A 16,937-nucleotide genomic window follows, 5' to 3' on the forward strand; every position below is an offset into this window, starting at 1 on the left:
TACACCATCCCTCCTCCTGCCCCCATCATCATACTTGGAAGGGCCGAGAGGTAGCCGACTGAGCTCGTAGTGTCCCATCCCTGAGGGATCGTGGGTGCGTCGGGACTCCGAGGGTGTCTCGATTAGAGATGCTGGGTTCCACAGAGTAGTGGGGGGTTGTGGGTGATGTTCACGTGGGGGTTGGGAGGGTTTGGGAGAGATAAGTGGTGGAGGGGCCCCTAGATGTAGATGGAGGTCTCGGCTTCCTGCTTCGTGGTTATTTGGTCTGAGAACACACGATACAAAATAATGTTGTTGTTTTTTTAAGTCAATAATATTCATGTAAATTACACAAATATAATTAAATACTTTGCACTGTGTGCGTGTGCAAACTCATATACACACATGGAAAAGATAAGGAAAAGGCACACTGTCCTCAAGATATGAACGGATATTTTTTGATTAACTGCGCAAACACGTGCACACTGTCTCAACCACATTTCCAGAAGTCAAGGAGAAATTCTTGGGGAAAGCAAAAAAAAAAAAAAAAAAGACCAACCAGGATTACAATATGCTTATTGGGTTTTCATTGTATATCTTCAAGCAGGAAATAATTTGCATTGTAGTTTCAAGCAAAACTGAAGATGACTTAAAACCAATATGTACAAAGAAATTTATTATTTTTATTGTTAGTCTTTTGAATAAATTACTACAATAGGTTCCCAAGTGGACGGCATTGCAGATGAGTGGTTAGTGCGTCTGCGGCACAGTTCTGAGATCATGGGATCAAACCTTCCTGTGTGGAGTTTGCATGTTCTCCCCGTACTTGCGTGGGTTTTTTCCGGGCACGCCGGTATCCTCCCACATTCCCAAAAAAATGCATTTTGGATTAATTGGCCGGTTCAAAATGTCCCTAGGTGTGAATGTGATTTTCTGGCAACCAGTTCAGGGTGTCCCCTGCCCACTGCCCGAGGACAGCCGAGATGGGCTCCAGCACCCAAGCGACCCAACTGAGGATAAGCGGGGAAGATAATGGATGGATGGATGAAGGTTCCCAAGTGTAAAAACTAAAACCGAACAGGTGTTTTTTGCTGTACAGTATAAGATTACTAAAGACCACTGTTGTGAGTGAGTCTAATTAAGTCTACAATCTGCGCTCTATAATGTGATTCAGTGATACGTGATCCTACTGTCCTAGTAGTTTAGTATTTAGCACAACTCGACTTCTTAGTCAGACATGCAAACAACAACCGCAAGGAACAAAGGAGAGGAAGTGGAAGGCTTACGCCGTGCAATGCTGACAGGATTAGTCAAGAATCTGCCTTTGTGCGGCTTAGCCGTCCCACCCGCTGCCTGTCTGAAACCCTCCCAACCAGATCTCATGAAACAGCACTTATCAGGATACCACTTTGCACTCTGCATCATCGCCTAAACATAGCTGTCAGGCTTGCTCCCATGTCTGACACGGAAGCCTGCATGAATAAAAATAGACAATGGGATTTTTCTGGCAAGGTTAATCTTTCTCAAGTTCTGTCTGAAATTAAACCTCTGAAATCTCAGTATTGGAGATTTCAAAACACTGAAACCACTGTTTCTATTTAAAGATGAACCATTCTTTTATAGCTAATTTAAATTGGTTCATAAACTAGAGGATGAAGTATTTTTTCCATTTTCTTTAATATTAGCTAAGGGGATATTGTTGTGATTTTCATCCTTTTGAAAACATGATTTTAAAATTGTTTAAAAAAAACAGCAATAATGGTCATTTGAAATAATATTTAAAATGTATACTTTTAACTAATTTCAAAATATTGAACAATATGATATATATTATATAGAAGGAATATAATATGGCTTCCCAATCAGTATATGCACCAATAGGTCGAGGGTTTTGTGTTGTAATATAATATTTGATAGGGGCCGAAGAAGTTCATGATTTTTAGTTAACACTTTTATACTCTCTTTCTTCTTTTCTTTCTACGATTGTTTTAAAGTAAAAAACAGAAATAAATTGAGGAGAGAATTTTCTTTCACTTATGAGGCTGTCCGCATAAAAGGTGCATCAAACTAGGACTTTAATTGATGGCTCAACCACAACAATCTGAATTGTATTCTTAGTATTACATATATACTAAATTATGCATACTAAGTTCCAGTACCATGCTTAGTCAATGGGCAAATTGTGACCTCCGTTTGTTATTGATAAGAAATACAAATGCCAATTTAATTACTAAAGGCAAATATTTGACAAAAATAAAGATACTTGAAATTCACCTTATCCTTTTGCTGAGAGTGATAAAAAGTATGCGAGGGGTTCTATGTGAATTGTGCAGAGTTATTGTGACAATATAGGTGTTTAATTCTCACCTATGCAAATCTGCTCTGTGTTCTGGCACATCAGGGTTCCGTCCCAAGTCCAGGTGCTGTTCCAGAACCTGCTGGCGGAATTCCGACACCTGGTACTGGCGATCTGCTTTCTCTTGGCGCAGCTTGCGTTGCCTTGCCAACCACCTCTCCTCTTCATTGTTCCTGGGAGCGATTATGGATGTTGGGAGACCTGCCCCCACTGCGCTGGGCCCCATGTAGAGGCTGTGGCCGGAGATTAGACCAGGGGCTGTATGATGCGATTGTACAATTGCAGAGTGGAGTCCTGGCGGGACTGGTTTTGGAGCAGGAAGAGGGGGCTCTTTGGTTTTGTCTGTAGAGGAATGGAAAAATTGGTGTTTGTCTGTATGGGTAGCATAAAATGAAATGAAGAGGGAGCAATGGCAGCTTTTGCACATACCTGCACGGTTAGGGGTGAGTCTTTCTGGCTTGGTTCGGTCCTCCTGCCCTCTCATCGCATGGAGTTCAGCAAGGTAGTGGTTCTCCATAGCCTTGGAGGCTTGCAACTCTTTCTCTCTCAGTGCTCTCTCCTTTTGCCTCTCCTGTTCTTTTTCTCTTTCCCTCTCCTTCTCCCTCTCTTGCTCTCTTTCCCTTTCTCGTTCCCGCTCTCGTTCTCTTTCTCGCTCCCGTTCTCGCTCTCGTTCCAGCTCTCGCTCCCGTTCACGCTCCCGTTCTTTCTCCCTCTCTGCTTCCCGTTCCCGCTCCTTTTCGCGCTCCCGTTCCCGCTCCCTCTCTCGCTGGCGCAGCTCATCCTCCAGCTGAAGCCTTCACAGAAAAGTACATATGTAAGTGGATGGAATATAATAGGAAAGAGTGTATGTTTGGGAAAAAAGATGTTTCAAATCGATAAACAATCAATATACCTCTCAGATTGCAGTGCCGAAAGTGAAGGGTGTGTGAAGTCTCCAGGATAGCGGACCCCTGATAGGTGCATGTGGACGGCTGATGGATGGATTGGGGGTAAAGCACCCCCTGCTGGTAGCGAGTAGAAAGGTGACCTCAAAGCGGAGAGGCAGAATGGGTCATCCATCCTAGGAGATGAGCAGTGTATGACAAAAAATAGTGTCAATCTCGCTTTTGAACAGTCCACCACTCACTGTCATTAACCTTTGTGCCTCTACTTCATCAAAAAAGAGGCAGTTTCTTCCCTCACTCAAGAAAGCAGCAGTGTCTGTCAGCTATCTTCAATCACTGCACAGCAGCTGTCAGAGTCTGTATATTGTTACAACTGTGTGTTGCTTGTAGATATCGGTGACATCGGCTCATCCCCTCATTAAACCCATTACAGTGCAGTATGTGATGGCTGCTGCACTTCTCTGATGTGTCAAGGCTGACAGTAAAAGGGGGAAGGGGTTGGGGGGGCAGTTTATGTGAAGGCCTGAAGCAAGAATAGCCCTCTGTCATACAAGCACACACTGCTAGTACATGGTCATACATAATGTTGTTTCAAAATAATCTCATTTAGAAAAATGCATTTTGCTTCTCGCATTTTCTAGGTGACCACATATACTCTTAGAAAGACCTTATTTAGATTTACACTATGTTGAAACATTAACAAGATCCAGAAACTTAAAAGGAATAGTTCTGACTTGTATTGTTCAGGTTGCCGCTTGTAGTGGCATACTGCACCACAAAAAGTTTGTTATTTTTCATTTGCCTTTCCGTATGATGCTACTTGCTTTTTCAATTAAAAAAAAATTGCAGATGTATTTTGGAAAAGTTATTGACTGAGTAATTTTGAAGTAGGAAATAATTTAATGTATGGAAAACTGTAACCAAAAATATTACATTTAGAATAGTTTTTGATTTTTGGGAGCCTAGAATAAATACATTCATTTTCATTTTAATTTAACATAAAATGAAGAGATTATTTTCAGTGTTGAGGACATCCCGATTATTTTTTAGCATGCAAACTTTCACATGCTGAATTCAGAAATAAACTACTAAACAGAGCCAGGCTCTATGGGTTTATGTTTCTGGTCTTCACAATACACACAAAGAGGCTCACCTGTACGGAGTGAAGGAGGGGTGAGGCAGGTAGCCTGGATGGTAGTAAGCAGCGGCTGCAGCAGCAGTGGCAGGGTCCAGGCCCAATGGCAATGAGGGCATGCGTAGGGCATCCTCGGTCGTGGCATAGGGCCTGAAACCACGAAGGTATTCTTCTGGTACAGGACCTGGCGGCATGGCATTAGGCAATTGTCTGGGAAGGCTGTTAATGTAAACAAAAGGGGGAATTGAGCTTGTGGCAGTTTCAAGTAATCGTAAGTAATGAGTACATGAATAAGCACATTCAATGCAGAGAGGCACGCACTTGAGTGGCTGGAATCGTGAATCCTGCATCACAGCACCAGGGGGGAGACCAAAGGCATAAGGGTTCCCCAGGAGGTGGGCAGGGATTGCGTGGCCCTTTTCCTGGGGGAGGGTCCCTTCCGGACCCAGTCGTTCCCTGCTGGCCCCACGAGGCCCAGAATCAGCCTGGGGGAAAGATGCAACCAGAGAGTCTTATTCATTGTTTGAACAGACATGTGATCGACACGCTTGTCATTGATGATGGAGCCCATCCTGTGAGGGGTAAAGAGGACTATTCATTACTCAGAAGCCTGTTTTTATGCCCCAACACCATGCAGCACTTGTTTACAAATATTAAACTTTTCCGCATTTTTGTAAGATGTTTAATGAAACAAAAATTTGAGAAGAAAGGCAAGCAAGGAAAAGCTAGATGTCAAAATGGTCTGCATGTGTATAGCGCTTTTCCAATCACTGAAGACCTCCCAAAGCGCTTTAGACTTACCCATTCACACACACACACTCACACACTGATAGCCATGCAAGGCACCTACCTGCTTATCGAAGGCCATTAAGGGTTCAGTGTTGTACCCAAGGACACTTCGAAATTTAACTTGGAGGAGCCGGCAATAGTGCGAATAATGTGGTAATGTAAAGCACTAACATAAAACAATAAAATGTGTATTGCATGTATACAAAAATATCCAGCAGCGGGTAAAAATGTAAAATAAAAAAAAACGAACACTAGTGTTTCCCGTCAATCATACATCTTGTGACTTTGGCAACATGCCTGGACTCACTTATCCAATTCCAAAACACACATAGCATGCTCTCTCAATCATGCACACACCTTTTCAGAGCCACAATTACGCCCTGCTGAGAGTGGGAGTGCACTTTATAAAAGCATTGGTATTTTTAGGCAACAATTGCAATTGCTGAACACCGAAACTTACAACCTTTGTAAGACAAATAAGGAAACAGTGTTTTGTGAGAAGACCTCACTCCCACAAAATAAATCTTGAAGCAAGGGAGCGGTGGATGGTTAAAAAAGGTTTGAGAGGTGAAGATAGTTGTTGCCTGGGTAAATTAACCTGTGCTCTGGGCAGAACAAGATTCTAACCTTGCAGTCGCTCGAGATTGTCAATGATAAAACAAATCCAATTTAGTGAGGGAAAACTCTCTGCGTTGTGTTTCTGGCAAACAGTGACCAGAGTGGTTGTTGATATGCAACATCCATCCCAGAACCCTGCTAAACGCTTGCTCCACACATTTTTTTTTGCTGCAGTAGTATTCGTATGCAGCAAGGTATTCACAATTTATTTTGATTGTGAATATAAGTTAAGAAACGAAATGTATCAGTCTTTATCCTACTCAGGAAAATAAGGCCTTGGCCTTGAGGACAGTGTGCTTGATTTCAAATAAAGAGTATTAATGGTTCTAACGAAAACAAACCACACTTCATTCTAAAGGAAAAATGTGTTGGTCATTACGCGGCAAAATTTTGAAAAAATAAACTAAAAATTTGATTTTTCTGATCACCTCACATTTCACACACAAAATATTAATCGTAATGCAGGGTTTTCACATGTGGGGTTAGGGTCAATGGACGGCTGATGGATGGATGCTAGATTATTAAGATTACCATATTTTTTAAAAATAAAAACATTCAAAACCACAAAAGAAGAAAAAACAAAATCCCAGGAACCTTTTTGACTCACAATAATGAAAGCAGATCTTTTGGGATTTGTTTCCCAAAACATGGGCGGCATTAGCGGTAGAGGGCTCATCTTGGGATCAAGAGATCGCAGTTTGGAATCCCGGCTCCTCTGTGTTATATGCTGAAGTGTCCTTGGGCAAGACACTGAATCCCTAATGCCCCCAATAAACAGGTTGGCGCCTTGCATGGCTGCATGGCCGCTATTGGTGTGTGAGTGTGTGTGTGAATGGGTAAGTGTGAAGCACATGGTAAAGCGCTTTGGGAGGTCTTCATTGACTTGAAAAGCCCTATATAAAGGCAGACCATTACCATTTAGTTTCAGTGGGAGCCTAATCATATATTTTCAAGTCTAAATTCAACACAAAAGTGAAGCCTTCAATTCATTTTGTTACCCTGAATGAAATTTGATGATTAAATAAAATGTATAAACGAATAATTGTGTACAAGCCAGCTACCCATTTAAATGTTTTAAAGCTTGTATCCCTCCTGCAGTCACGTAAAGCCCTGCGCATGCTCAACGCCCTCAGCATGGTGAATTTGGCAATCGACGCCGTTGGCTGCAGAACGCCCCAGTCTCTGTACCCCGCACACTAGGCACAGTTTTCAGCTGTGCTGCTTTCAGATCTACTCCAAGTGTTTTCGGATCATGTGACCGTTCAAGATGGTGACTACCATAGCCAGAAAACGACCACGAAGACACACACACTGCGCCAAAGGAAAAGATGAACAAGGGCTGGTTCACGTAAAATGTAACCAATAGTGGTAGCAACAGGTTGTTGCACGCTAGACCTAAACAGGTTTAAAGTGTGAATATTTTGCCTTATATCTGATTCTGAAGCCATACATTTCTAAACCCTTCTTAAGGCTTAAAACTGCAATGTCATACTAATGTTGCACGGTTGATAGTCACTGCTATTCTCCTACTATCAAGCGCTTATGTTATATTTCATCAAAACTAGTGCAGAGATATAAAAGTATAAATAGGAAACAGGGTTATTACCAACCCTACTATAATTGTAGTTTGCAGCAAAATTGCATATGAACAAAGTGGTAAGCAGCTGCTGTAAAATCTACACAAACTATACTCCCAATTACAAACACAAATTCATTCAACCTGGCAGTACTACACCTAAGTAGAGATTATACTTTGACCATTGACTTCTCCCTAACTGCAGCTTGTCACACATGCATGCACTCATGCAAGTGCATTATCTTGAAAACACTATCCATTTAGAGCCATCTTACTCAGAGCGAGCCATTCCAGTAACCTTCAGTGGCTTGGAGACCCTACACGTTGTAGAAAGCTCGTCAGATGGAGCCTTGACTCTAAATTGCCAATTAAAAACCAATTACTGGCCGCTGCGGGAGCAGAATCACTCAGTCATTAAAACAAAATGCCAACACACCGAAGTCTCCCTCCGCCACTGCTTTAGCCGTTCCCCCCACCCCAATGAAAGACTGGCTCATCACAGGGACAGTGATCATACTGTATGTTAACACAGCAACAAACACGCTTTTAATACACGAGTGATAACCCCATGCGAACGGTTTTCTTTGAATCGTGCGACTATGATAACCTTATGGCTCCTCCATAGCAAATTGGGTGTTTGCAGGCAGAAAACTAGTTCTGTGCCTCAATTTATTGCGATCTCTCACTTTCCCAGTACACTCATTGCCTCAACATCTACATTCTTCTGCTACATAAAGCTGCAAACGTCTGAAGACATGCCCTTTTAAGTTCCAACGAGACCTCTTTAATACACAGGCACATATGAGGGAAAGGTCTTTGAATTGAGGGGCTGAAATGGTACCTCAGTTGTATAGCAAATCATTCTCTCCCTTCCCAGTCTACAACTGACCCCTGAACCTTGCAAGTATTATTTTGTAAAAAGCCATGGCTAAATTTAGTAAAGTTCATTTGGGGGGAGATATCTAAGCTAGGCGTCCAGGCGAGAGGACAAAGGCCTAAATGCACTCACATATTTCAAGATGTGTGACCTCGTGATTGGCTATTAGCAATGCCCCTACCACACCATCACTCTTAATTTACTTACTCTGTCTCTATCCCTTCATATTCATCAGACAAAGTGTCCATGTCCAAGCCAGTTCGTGCATGTGCCAGGCAAGTGCTGTCCATAACCGTGTGCTTGGCCTCCACCATTAGCCCTGAGCTGAGATAAGAAGGCTTAAAGCGAGGCCATAATCCATAATCCACTCCTTATCAAAGCAAGCAGCTCTCCCTCCCCGTCTCTTTCTAATGCCCACTACATAACAGCAACTGTGTGTCAGGACTCATGAGGTAGAGGATGCACTTGACTGTGTGGGTGAGGAAAGTGGGACTAAAACTGTAATAGATAGAGGTTGAGTACCCAGAGGGCTGAGGACTTCAACGGATCTGCTCAAATGGCATGAAGTCAAGTCCTTAATTTTTTAAAGGCAGCTGGCCTTGTTTAAATCATGGAGCCAAAGGGCACGAGAAAGGTCGGGTTGTTGTGGCATGATAGTGAGCTCAGGCACCTTATCGGACTAGTTATGTTGAAATATAGGTTTGAGTAACAGGTCAGTGAAAAGAAAATCATAATTCCCTAAAACGCATGTCGTTGTGTGCTAACTCGCAAGCTTAAGAATAATCACACCATTCTAGCTAAGACGGCACATAAGGAAATAGAAGGCCGAATATACTGGTATAGAACAGCTTCATGGGATTTTTGTCTTGGTTTTTTTTTTTTACCTGGCGTCCCTCGCTCCTCCAGAGGCCGTTGCTAGTCTTGGTTGGCGCAATGGTGACGACGGGTGGAGTGTTTGGCACGCTGTGGCCTGCAGGGGGAACCAGGACAGGCCCTGGACCGAGAGGACCCCTCTTTGGCGTACTGACTGGAGAGCTGTGATTGGTGGGAGGTGACGACACTGGGGAGGATTCACTGCTGATGGAGGAGGCAGCTGGAGAATGACAAGAATGATAAATTAGGGCACAAAGGACAATTACATTATTTTTGAGGGCAGATGATCTTTACTCAATATGAGCTTTTTGTACATGTCGGATCAACTTGATTCATATTAGAAAATATGTTGCATTTTGTGCTAAATCAGAAATCCTAATTTGCCTGAGCAATCAATACTGTCATTGATTCTCAGCATATATCCCCGCCAGGCTTTCTGCATTTTACTCAACTAGTGTCAGAGAAGATATTCAGATGTAAAGGTCGGGTGTGTCATTTGAAGTGTCCTTAAAAAGTTGACATTTAAATATTTTATCTTTTAAGTATGTGTTAACAATGCCCAGCTGAGTTCAAAGAGCCTTGGTATATATATTTTCCACAGCATCTATCTGCTTTTATCTTACTTTAACTTTCGGTGTTCCAGCCATGGAGCATATTACGCTGGAGGAAAGTAGGCGGACGGGGGGAGGAGAGTAATTTTACGCGTATGCTCGCGCTTTGTTAAGATTTTGGGATAATGAAATGAAATGATCTGCATTTATATAGCGCTTTTCAAGTCAAGACTTCCCAAAGCGCTTTACAGCGTGCTTTACATTTCCCAATAGCCGCCGTGCAGCCATGCAAGGCGCTAACCTGCTTATTGGGGGCATTAGGGGTTCAGTGTCTTACCCAAGGACACTTCGACATGTAACACAGAGGAGCCGGGATTCGAACTGCGATCTCTTGATCCCAAGACGAGCGCTCTACCTCCTGAGCCACTGATAAAAATGGTGATTGTTAGGGAAAGGGCTGTTTTAAACACATTCGAAATGCAAAACAAATTCCTTAACAAATGAACGAGGAAGAGTTTATTTGAGTGCGCTTTGAAATTTCACATAATTGAATGCGCAACCAGTGGTTAGCGCGTGTGCGGCACAGTTCTGACATCATAAGATTGAACCTTCATTTGTGGAGTTTGCATGTTCACCCCGTGCTTGAGTGGGTTTCCTCCGGGTACTCCGGTTTCCTCCCACATTCCAAAAACATGCAGTCCAGGTTAATTGGCCGGTTCAAATTGTCCCTAGGTGTAAATGAGCGAGCAAATTGTCCCTGTGTGCCCTGCAACTGGCTGGCAACCAGTTCAGGGTGTCCCCTGGCCACTGCCCGAAGATAGCTGAGATGTGCTCCAGCACCCCCGCGTCCCTACTGAGGATAAGCGGTGCAGATAATGGATGGATGGATGGATGAATGCGCAACAAAATGAGCTTGACAGAGGCTGCAATGATAATTTTAGCCAGAAGATGGTGTCAGCAAGTAGAATATTTTGAAATCATAGTACGGACACCATCTTAAAAAAATTGTTGGTTTGACTTGTTCACCTAATTTCTCAATGCATTGTGTCAGGTTATTTTAACAATTCATAGTTCGAGCCAGCCCATATTTACCACAAACAAGTGCAGAACAAAAATATATGTTTTGATTTTGCTCCATGTCCAGTTTACATTAGGAAGAGATTTTGTCAATTTTGCTCATCCTGTATCGGTCAAAAACTTAATTGTGTTAGGTCCAAAGAATATATAACAATAGTGTGATTTTGAAGCACATTCAGATAATATGGAAGCACATGATAAAGGGATAACATTTGTCCATTGAAGACTTCTACTTTTTAGGTCATGAATAATGTTTGGGAGGAAATATTTAAATTAAGATATTGTGAAAATAAAAAGAAAAGAAAGCTTCTTGAATGGTTTTTATTAAGAGCAAAACCCTTATGTCATTACATTGTCTCCAGATTCATGGATCAAGATATTTGTATAAGAAATATCACAACAACAGATCACACTTAAAAGGCCAGGGCACTAATATTAAGTTGCAGTGATATGGATGAGTGTATCAACACACAGAACAGTTGATTGAGAGTGAAACACTTTAAATAAAAGTTTGTAATTGCTCTTATAGTAGATTTGCTATTCCGCTGCATGCTCGCACATACACACGTGCACACACAGCAAGTATCAAACAGCTATCCCAATGAGCTTCTCTGAGGCTTGTCTCACATTAATAAAACCCTCTAGGGACTGCCTGTAGCAGAGGGTCACAGTCTGGTAACATGCCTCACTTCTCACTTCCTCTCTTGGTAGTCCCAATGCTTAAAAATAATATGCCGACATTCACCCATCACAACAATTCTGGATCAACAACTCACGTATATACTATTCTATTCGTACGGCAGTAACTATGATTCCTTGTTCTTTCGTCCAAAATATTGCCTTGTAGCTCTCCCTGTCTCATTTAAAACAGGCTTAAGAAGTCAAACTGGATCACAATAATCTCAATAAGGACTCAATGTGCAAGCAGTATATTAGAAAAGGGGGTATTCTTAAAAAGGAAGCTAGAGCACCAACAACCTTACAAGCAGTCGCATAAAAGAAAGAATCTGAAACCAGGGGTTTCGGGTCACTTCCCAACTACACACACAAAAAAAAAAACCACGGGTCTTGTCCACATCAGCATTTATTCCTGGCAACAGTTACCGTGGTAACTGAGGAGACAACATCCTCTTATGGTGTGGTGGGGTCAGGGCATTGACTTCAAACATCATTTTCGAACTAATACCACTTAACAGTGGAAGGAGTAAATAATAAAAGTATGATACGGGTTCAGAAAACTGAAAATCTATGGTAGAAAGAACGTAGGGGTTGAAGTGAGGTTTGCAAGCCCTGTGAGGTGACACATGAAAATAAAAAATGAGACGGGTGGTGAATGGAGGTTAAAAAAATAAAGTGAGAGTGCAAAAGATGTTTTAGGTGAGGCAAGAGGTCGAGCAGAAAAGGAAAAGAGTGTGAATATTGGTGGTGGGGGCGTTGTGGAGCATATCTTGTCTACACAAAGGCAATTAGTAGCTTAATCCTCCCCTCTCACCTCAGAGAGCCATTAGTTTCCCCGGCAAGACTTGGCCAATCAATAGCTTCCCACTCAGCCTGGGGAATGGAGGTACACTTAATACAGCTCTTGTGTCACAACCTATTCACTGGCCACACACGCACACTCACACTCAGGCATACACACACTTTCACAATGCTTGCAAGGATGGGGAACAAATGAAGCTGGAAAGGAGAGAAGAGGCAGAGAGTAGAGGAAAGTGGTGATCACAGCAATACTGTACTGCTAAGCAACAGACCTCCACTCCATTTATTTCACCCCCCAAAAGCCTCATCCTCTGTTTTCTCTTCCTTTTCCTTGTTGAATGTAGAAAAGGTTGAAGAAGGCAGAACAGACTAAATAAATAGGCGATCAGAAAAGGAGGCTAAATAGGAGAGAGGAAACAAAAAATATTATACATCAATCCTCTGTCAATCGCCACGGCGGCCAGAAGATTTTCCTTGACACCCTAACTACCACTCTACTTTAAGAACAAGGAGCCCCACATATCCAGTGTATGGATGTCATGTCCAAAACATGTTATTTTCTTCATTTTAACAAGTCACATCATAGATGAAATGATTAGCACTGCTGTTCTGAAATGCGATGCTAAAACATGCAACATTGAACCAGTTTAAACAAGCATAAAGCTTAAGATGAGGGCCTGATTTAGATAGATAGATAGATAGATAGATAGATAGATAGATAGATAGATAGATAGATAGATAGATAGATAGATAGATAGATAGATAGATAGATAGATAGATAGATAGATAGATAGATAGATACTTTATTCATTCCTGCAGGGAAATTCACACTTCCAGCAGCATCCCTTCGCTGAGAACAATACAATAATAAGCAAAAGGAATACAATACACAAATACCCAATGTGACGTCCTAATACCCACTGTAGCGTGTTGTATAGAGTATTTAAATAGTGCTACATAAAATACACACTGCAATAAAAGTACGATAATATGCAATGTAGGGGTGTGGTTTAATGTGGGCCTTTACTCCGCCAGGTGGAGTTTAGATGAACATGTAATTTCGAGCAAATATGTGGTAAAAGACATTATAGCAAAAAAGTAGTGTATTCCGTTACTGCGACCAGCCATCTAATTTTCAACCCAAAAAACAATAATTATGTGATTCATAGGCGAGTGGACACACAAAACATGGCTATAGCAAATTTCCAGGAAACACACTCTCTTATGTTTTTTAAAGCACATTTAAATACTGCTTAAAATTATTAATGTAATAACGGTGGGCACTTAAAAGCCTCTGGTTCAGCCTACTCCTTTTTGGTTTGGTGCAAATAATTTGTTGTTCCATTTTGTTAATTAGTGGTTGATACTGTTTTTTTGTTCTGTGCCCAAATAAACTACATTCATTCAACTGAAATTAAAGTATCACGCTCAGACACGCGCAGTCATTGATAAGCCAACAAGCAAATGCTTGCATTAAAGGAGCAACCAGAACACACATTTTGTTTGTTTTTTAAAGTGTGGAGTGCTCCCACACGTTTGCAGACTTCGGTCGAACAGCTTTCTCCTTGTCTGTCATGTTTCATGAGTTGGATTTACAATACCCATTTAAAATAGCGGCCTAGTTCGCACTCGATCGAGCTCTGTTACGCTCGCAGACTGCGTGTGACGTCACTGACTCCGCAACATAAATTACACGACACAAGGCATTGATGGAATTATTTATTACCAAAGTTTTTAGTAATAGATTTTGACGATTTCCTCGATTTGTTGTTGTAGCGCTAATAACAATAAAAAATAATAATAATTATAATAATAATAATAACAATAACAATCAGTATTAACCTAAATCCAATGTGTATTCACTAAACCACTAGCAATGGAGATAAAATAGAAAAGGCATTAGGTTTTGTCATCATCAGACTTTTTTTACTCATGGTACAACTAATGAATGTTAGAGTCTAACATAAAGATGTCCTGAAAGATATAAATTAACGCAAAAGAGCACTGGCACTTGGTGAAAATAGATCCGGTGAAGGAAAATATAAGGATATCAGGAAAACTTCTTGCGTGTCAGACCCACAAACGTTGTCAATAGATTTCGTTGTCAATAAAGGATTTTAATCATGGCCGCACGTATTCAACAACCTGGTACATGAGTAAAAATAGTGTGATGACATGAAATCATTATTACTTATAGTTATACGGCGTACACAATTTGAAATGATCATAAAACTTATAAAATACGAGGAAAACGGATACACTGGCAGGGATGCGATCCACGGCTCCTCAACGCAGCCCTCCTCCCCAATCCCCTTCACCACGCATAAACATTTGTTACATCGACTTCCCTCTGTAGTAAGTGCTAATAATAAACTTACATTTTATTTTGTCAATAGCATCTCAATTATCTTGTTACTTTATAATTTTACATTAAATAACTATTTAAATGTGTTTTTAGTGATCAGGAAGATGTGTTTTAAAGGTATTGGTGGTTAACTTCAATGTTTGTGGGTGGTCGAGAACAAGCCAATTAGTTTTTAAATATTTAAAATCTGTAAAATTCCCTTGTTACATGGTCAATTCGAGCTACAAGCACGATCCTGGAATGAATTAAGGTCGTATGAAGAGGTACCTACTGAATAAGGCAACTGTTATTTCTATCTGTGTGGCCCGGTAACAAGGACCAAGGGCCCTGTACAGGTTCGCGGCCCGATGGTTGCTGACCACTGGTTTAGAACACACGTATGATGAAAAAATATATGATTGGTTATATTAAAATATATGGTAATTATGTGATTGGCTATGTTTAATTGTTTTAATCGACTGACAGCCTTATTACAAAGTGCTCACTACACCTACATGCAGCAACTAATTAAGTTCATGCAATAAATCTAATTGTGGGGAAGGGGGATCGCCAGCGCAGAGTCAAATGGGCTTGTTTGTGAGCATGTCAGTGCCAGTCTCAGCCTGGAGGCTTTTGCCTTGAAGATAAATGCACAACACAGCCCGGCAGTGCAGGCTCCAGGCAGTTTCCAGATGGAGAGGTCACAACGCCTCAGTGTCCCGGCATGCTTCTAGAAACAAGAAGAGCCTCCGGACACATTCATGATCACTAACACACATTTTTCTGATGTCCACTATATGACTATGAACTTAGGTTTGCACATATCTATAAATGTCTTGACAATTACCTTCTCTATCATGTGCACCTTTGTTGTCCCTCTCTGTAGTCACTATTTCCAGACATGGTACAACAGTTGGTATGAACACAGGGAAGCAATTCTGATGAGGTCTCTACAAGCGTGTGAGGAGAAGCCACGGCGAGGATTAAATCCAGATCTACCTAATTAATCACATATCAGCTGGGTGGGCTTTTTGAGGTTGCCTGTTATCAGTGCTTTGTGTATGTGCACTGTGCCACTCTGAGCCTAATTAGCCGTCACCTACCCTCTTCAGCGTAACACTTAGTATTTAGAATGATTCAATACATTTGCCACAGACAAATTAAATTTTCTGTGCCTAGGTTTACATAGAAACACCAGTTGTTCTAGGTTACTTCAAAAGTTTCTGGCAGTGATAACTAAATTAAAACCAAGCTAATTCCTCCATAGCCATTGGACAATAAGTTACGCTAGGCACGCCGTGCATACTGTTCAACCCATATACCCACGTGAGAGACTGAGTCAAGGCAGCTCATGAAAAGACGGCCGGCTGCAGCTTACTCTAAAGGGTGTAAAGACACCTATTTGAATCCATGGGGGAGTTGGGGTTGGTTGTCTAAAAATACATGACAATAATTCATAGATGTGGAGTTCCTTAGCTGACAACCCTCTACCTACCCAAGGGTGGTAGCTTAAACACAAGTGGAGCTGCTCCTGATCTCCTGACGTCTGACTTACACATAATTTCCTAGAACCAGCCATACTGCACTGTCAGCAGACCACAAAATGCCAAACCAGTTTTTAATGCCTTTGATAAAATGGACACATCATTTTTTATATGCAATTATCTGGTGAGCTTTTGTAAAATAAATACAACGAACCGAACATTTCAACTTTTTTTTTTCAAAATGTGTTGCGCGCCTTAAAGTGTGCTGTGTCTGGTGTGTGTGTGTTGTTGTTGTAAGTCAGACGTCGAAGAGGACACAATGAGAGCATTAAACAGGAAAGTGCAGGCGTCGATTGTACGTAAGTGGTTTAAAGCAGCGCCCCATTATAAGGTGTGCCTTACGTGCGTGAATACAGCAAGACCACACGTAAAGGAGACCCCGCCTTTAACTACCATGCGCCTTAAGGTTGTGAACATATAATATTTATTTTGCAGCAGCTTGAGGGAAACCAAAAGAGACATCAAAACAGCATTAAGAAAAAATAGTATCACAAACAAAGCCCTAGAAAAGCAAATTGGTAAAATGGCTTCTCAAATGGGATTTCCCTTTTGAAGAGAGAAAGAGGTAGAATGTAATTGAGCGCATATAGGGGGTTGGAGGGCGTGAAGTGAGATGAAGAGGAGAAGGATCACAAGGGAGGTGATGAGAGCCAAGTCCTTTTCTCTATCCGCACTTAATAAATCATTTGCAAGGGGAGTAACATGTCTAGGGACAGCTAGGCCGCCCAGTTAAAAGCAAGAATAAAAGTGGACAACGGGGTTTGTTGGGTCACTGCAAAATGAAGATGAACATGAAACCGCAGTAGTCCAGATCGTAAGTGCAAAAGTTACAGAACGACATCGCAAGAGGCTGAT

At 41.5% G+C, this 16,937-nt stretch overlaps 1 protein-coding gene across 4 annotated transcripts in view; it reads right to left on the reverse strand.

Annotated features, from left to right (window-relative positions):
* The window catches only part of gse1b (Gse1 coiled-coil protein b), a 265,439-nt gene that overhangs the window by 10,402 nt on the left and 238,100 nt on the right, over nucleotides 1-16,937 (reverse strand). For all 4 annotated transcript variants that reach the window (XM_088334614.1, XM_088334615.1, XM_088334617.1 and 1 more), the window contains 7 exons: nucleotides 9,099-9,307; nucleotides 4,676-4,839; nucleotides 4,373-4,573; nucleotides 3,228-3,395; nucleotides 2,765-3,129; nucleotides 2,347-2,677; nucleotides 1-265 (listed from right to left, as the gene is read on the reverse strand). The exon at nucleotides 1-265 is cut by the window's left edge and continues 364 nt beyond it. In XM_088334614.1, the coding sequence (XP_088190740.1) occupies nucleotides 1-265; nucleotides 2,347-2,677; nucleotides 2,765-3,129; nucleotides 3,228-3,395; nucleotides 4,373-4,573; nucleotides 4,676-4,839; nucleotides 9,099-9,307 (1,703 nt within the window). The remainder of the gene's footprint in view (nucleotides 266-2,346; nucleotides 2,678-2,764; nucleotides 3,130-3,227; nucleotides 3,396-4,372; nucleotides 4,574-4,675; nucleotides 4,840-9,098; nucleotides 9,308-16,937) is intronic.

Source organism: Urocampus carinirostris, chromosome 4 (genome assembly GCF_059441175.1).
Source record: "Urocampus carinirostris isolate Australia breed hairy pipefish chromosome 4, RoL_Ucar_1.0, whole genome shotgun sequence".
Taxonomy (NCBI): domain Eukaryota; kingdom Metazoa; phylum Chordata; class Actinopteri; order Syngnathiformes; family Syngnathidae; genus Urocampus; species Urocampus carinirostris.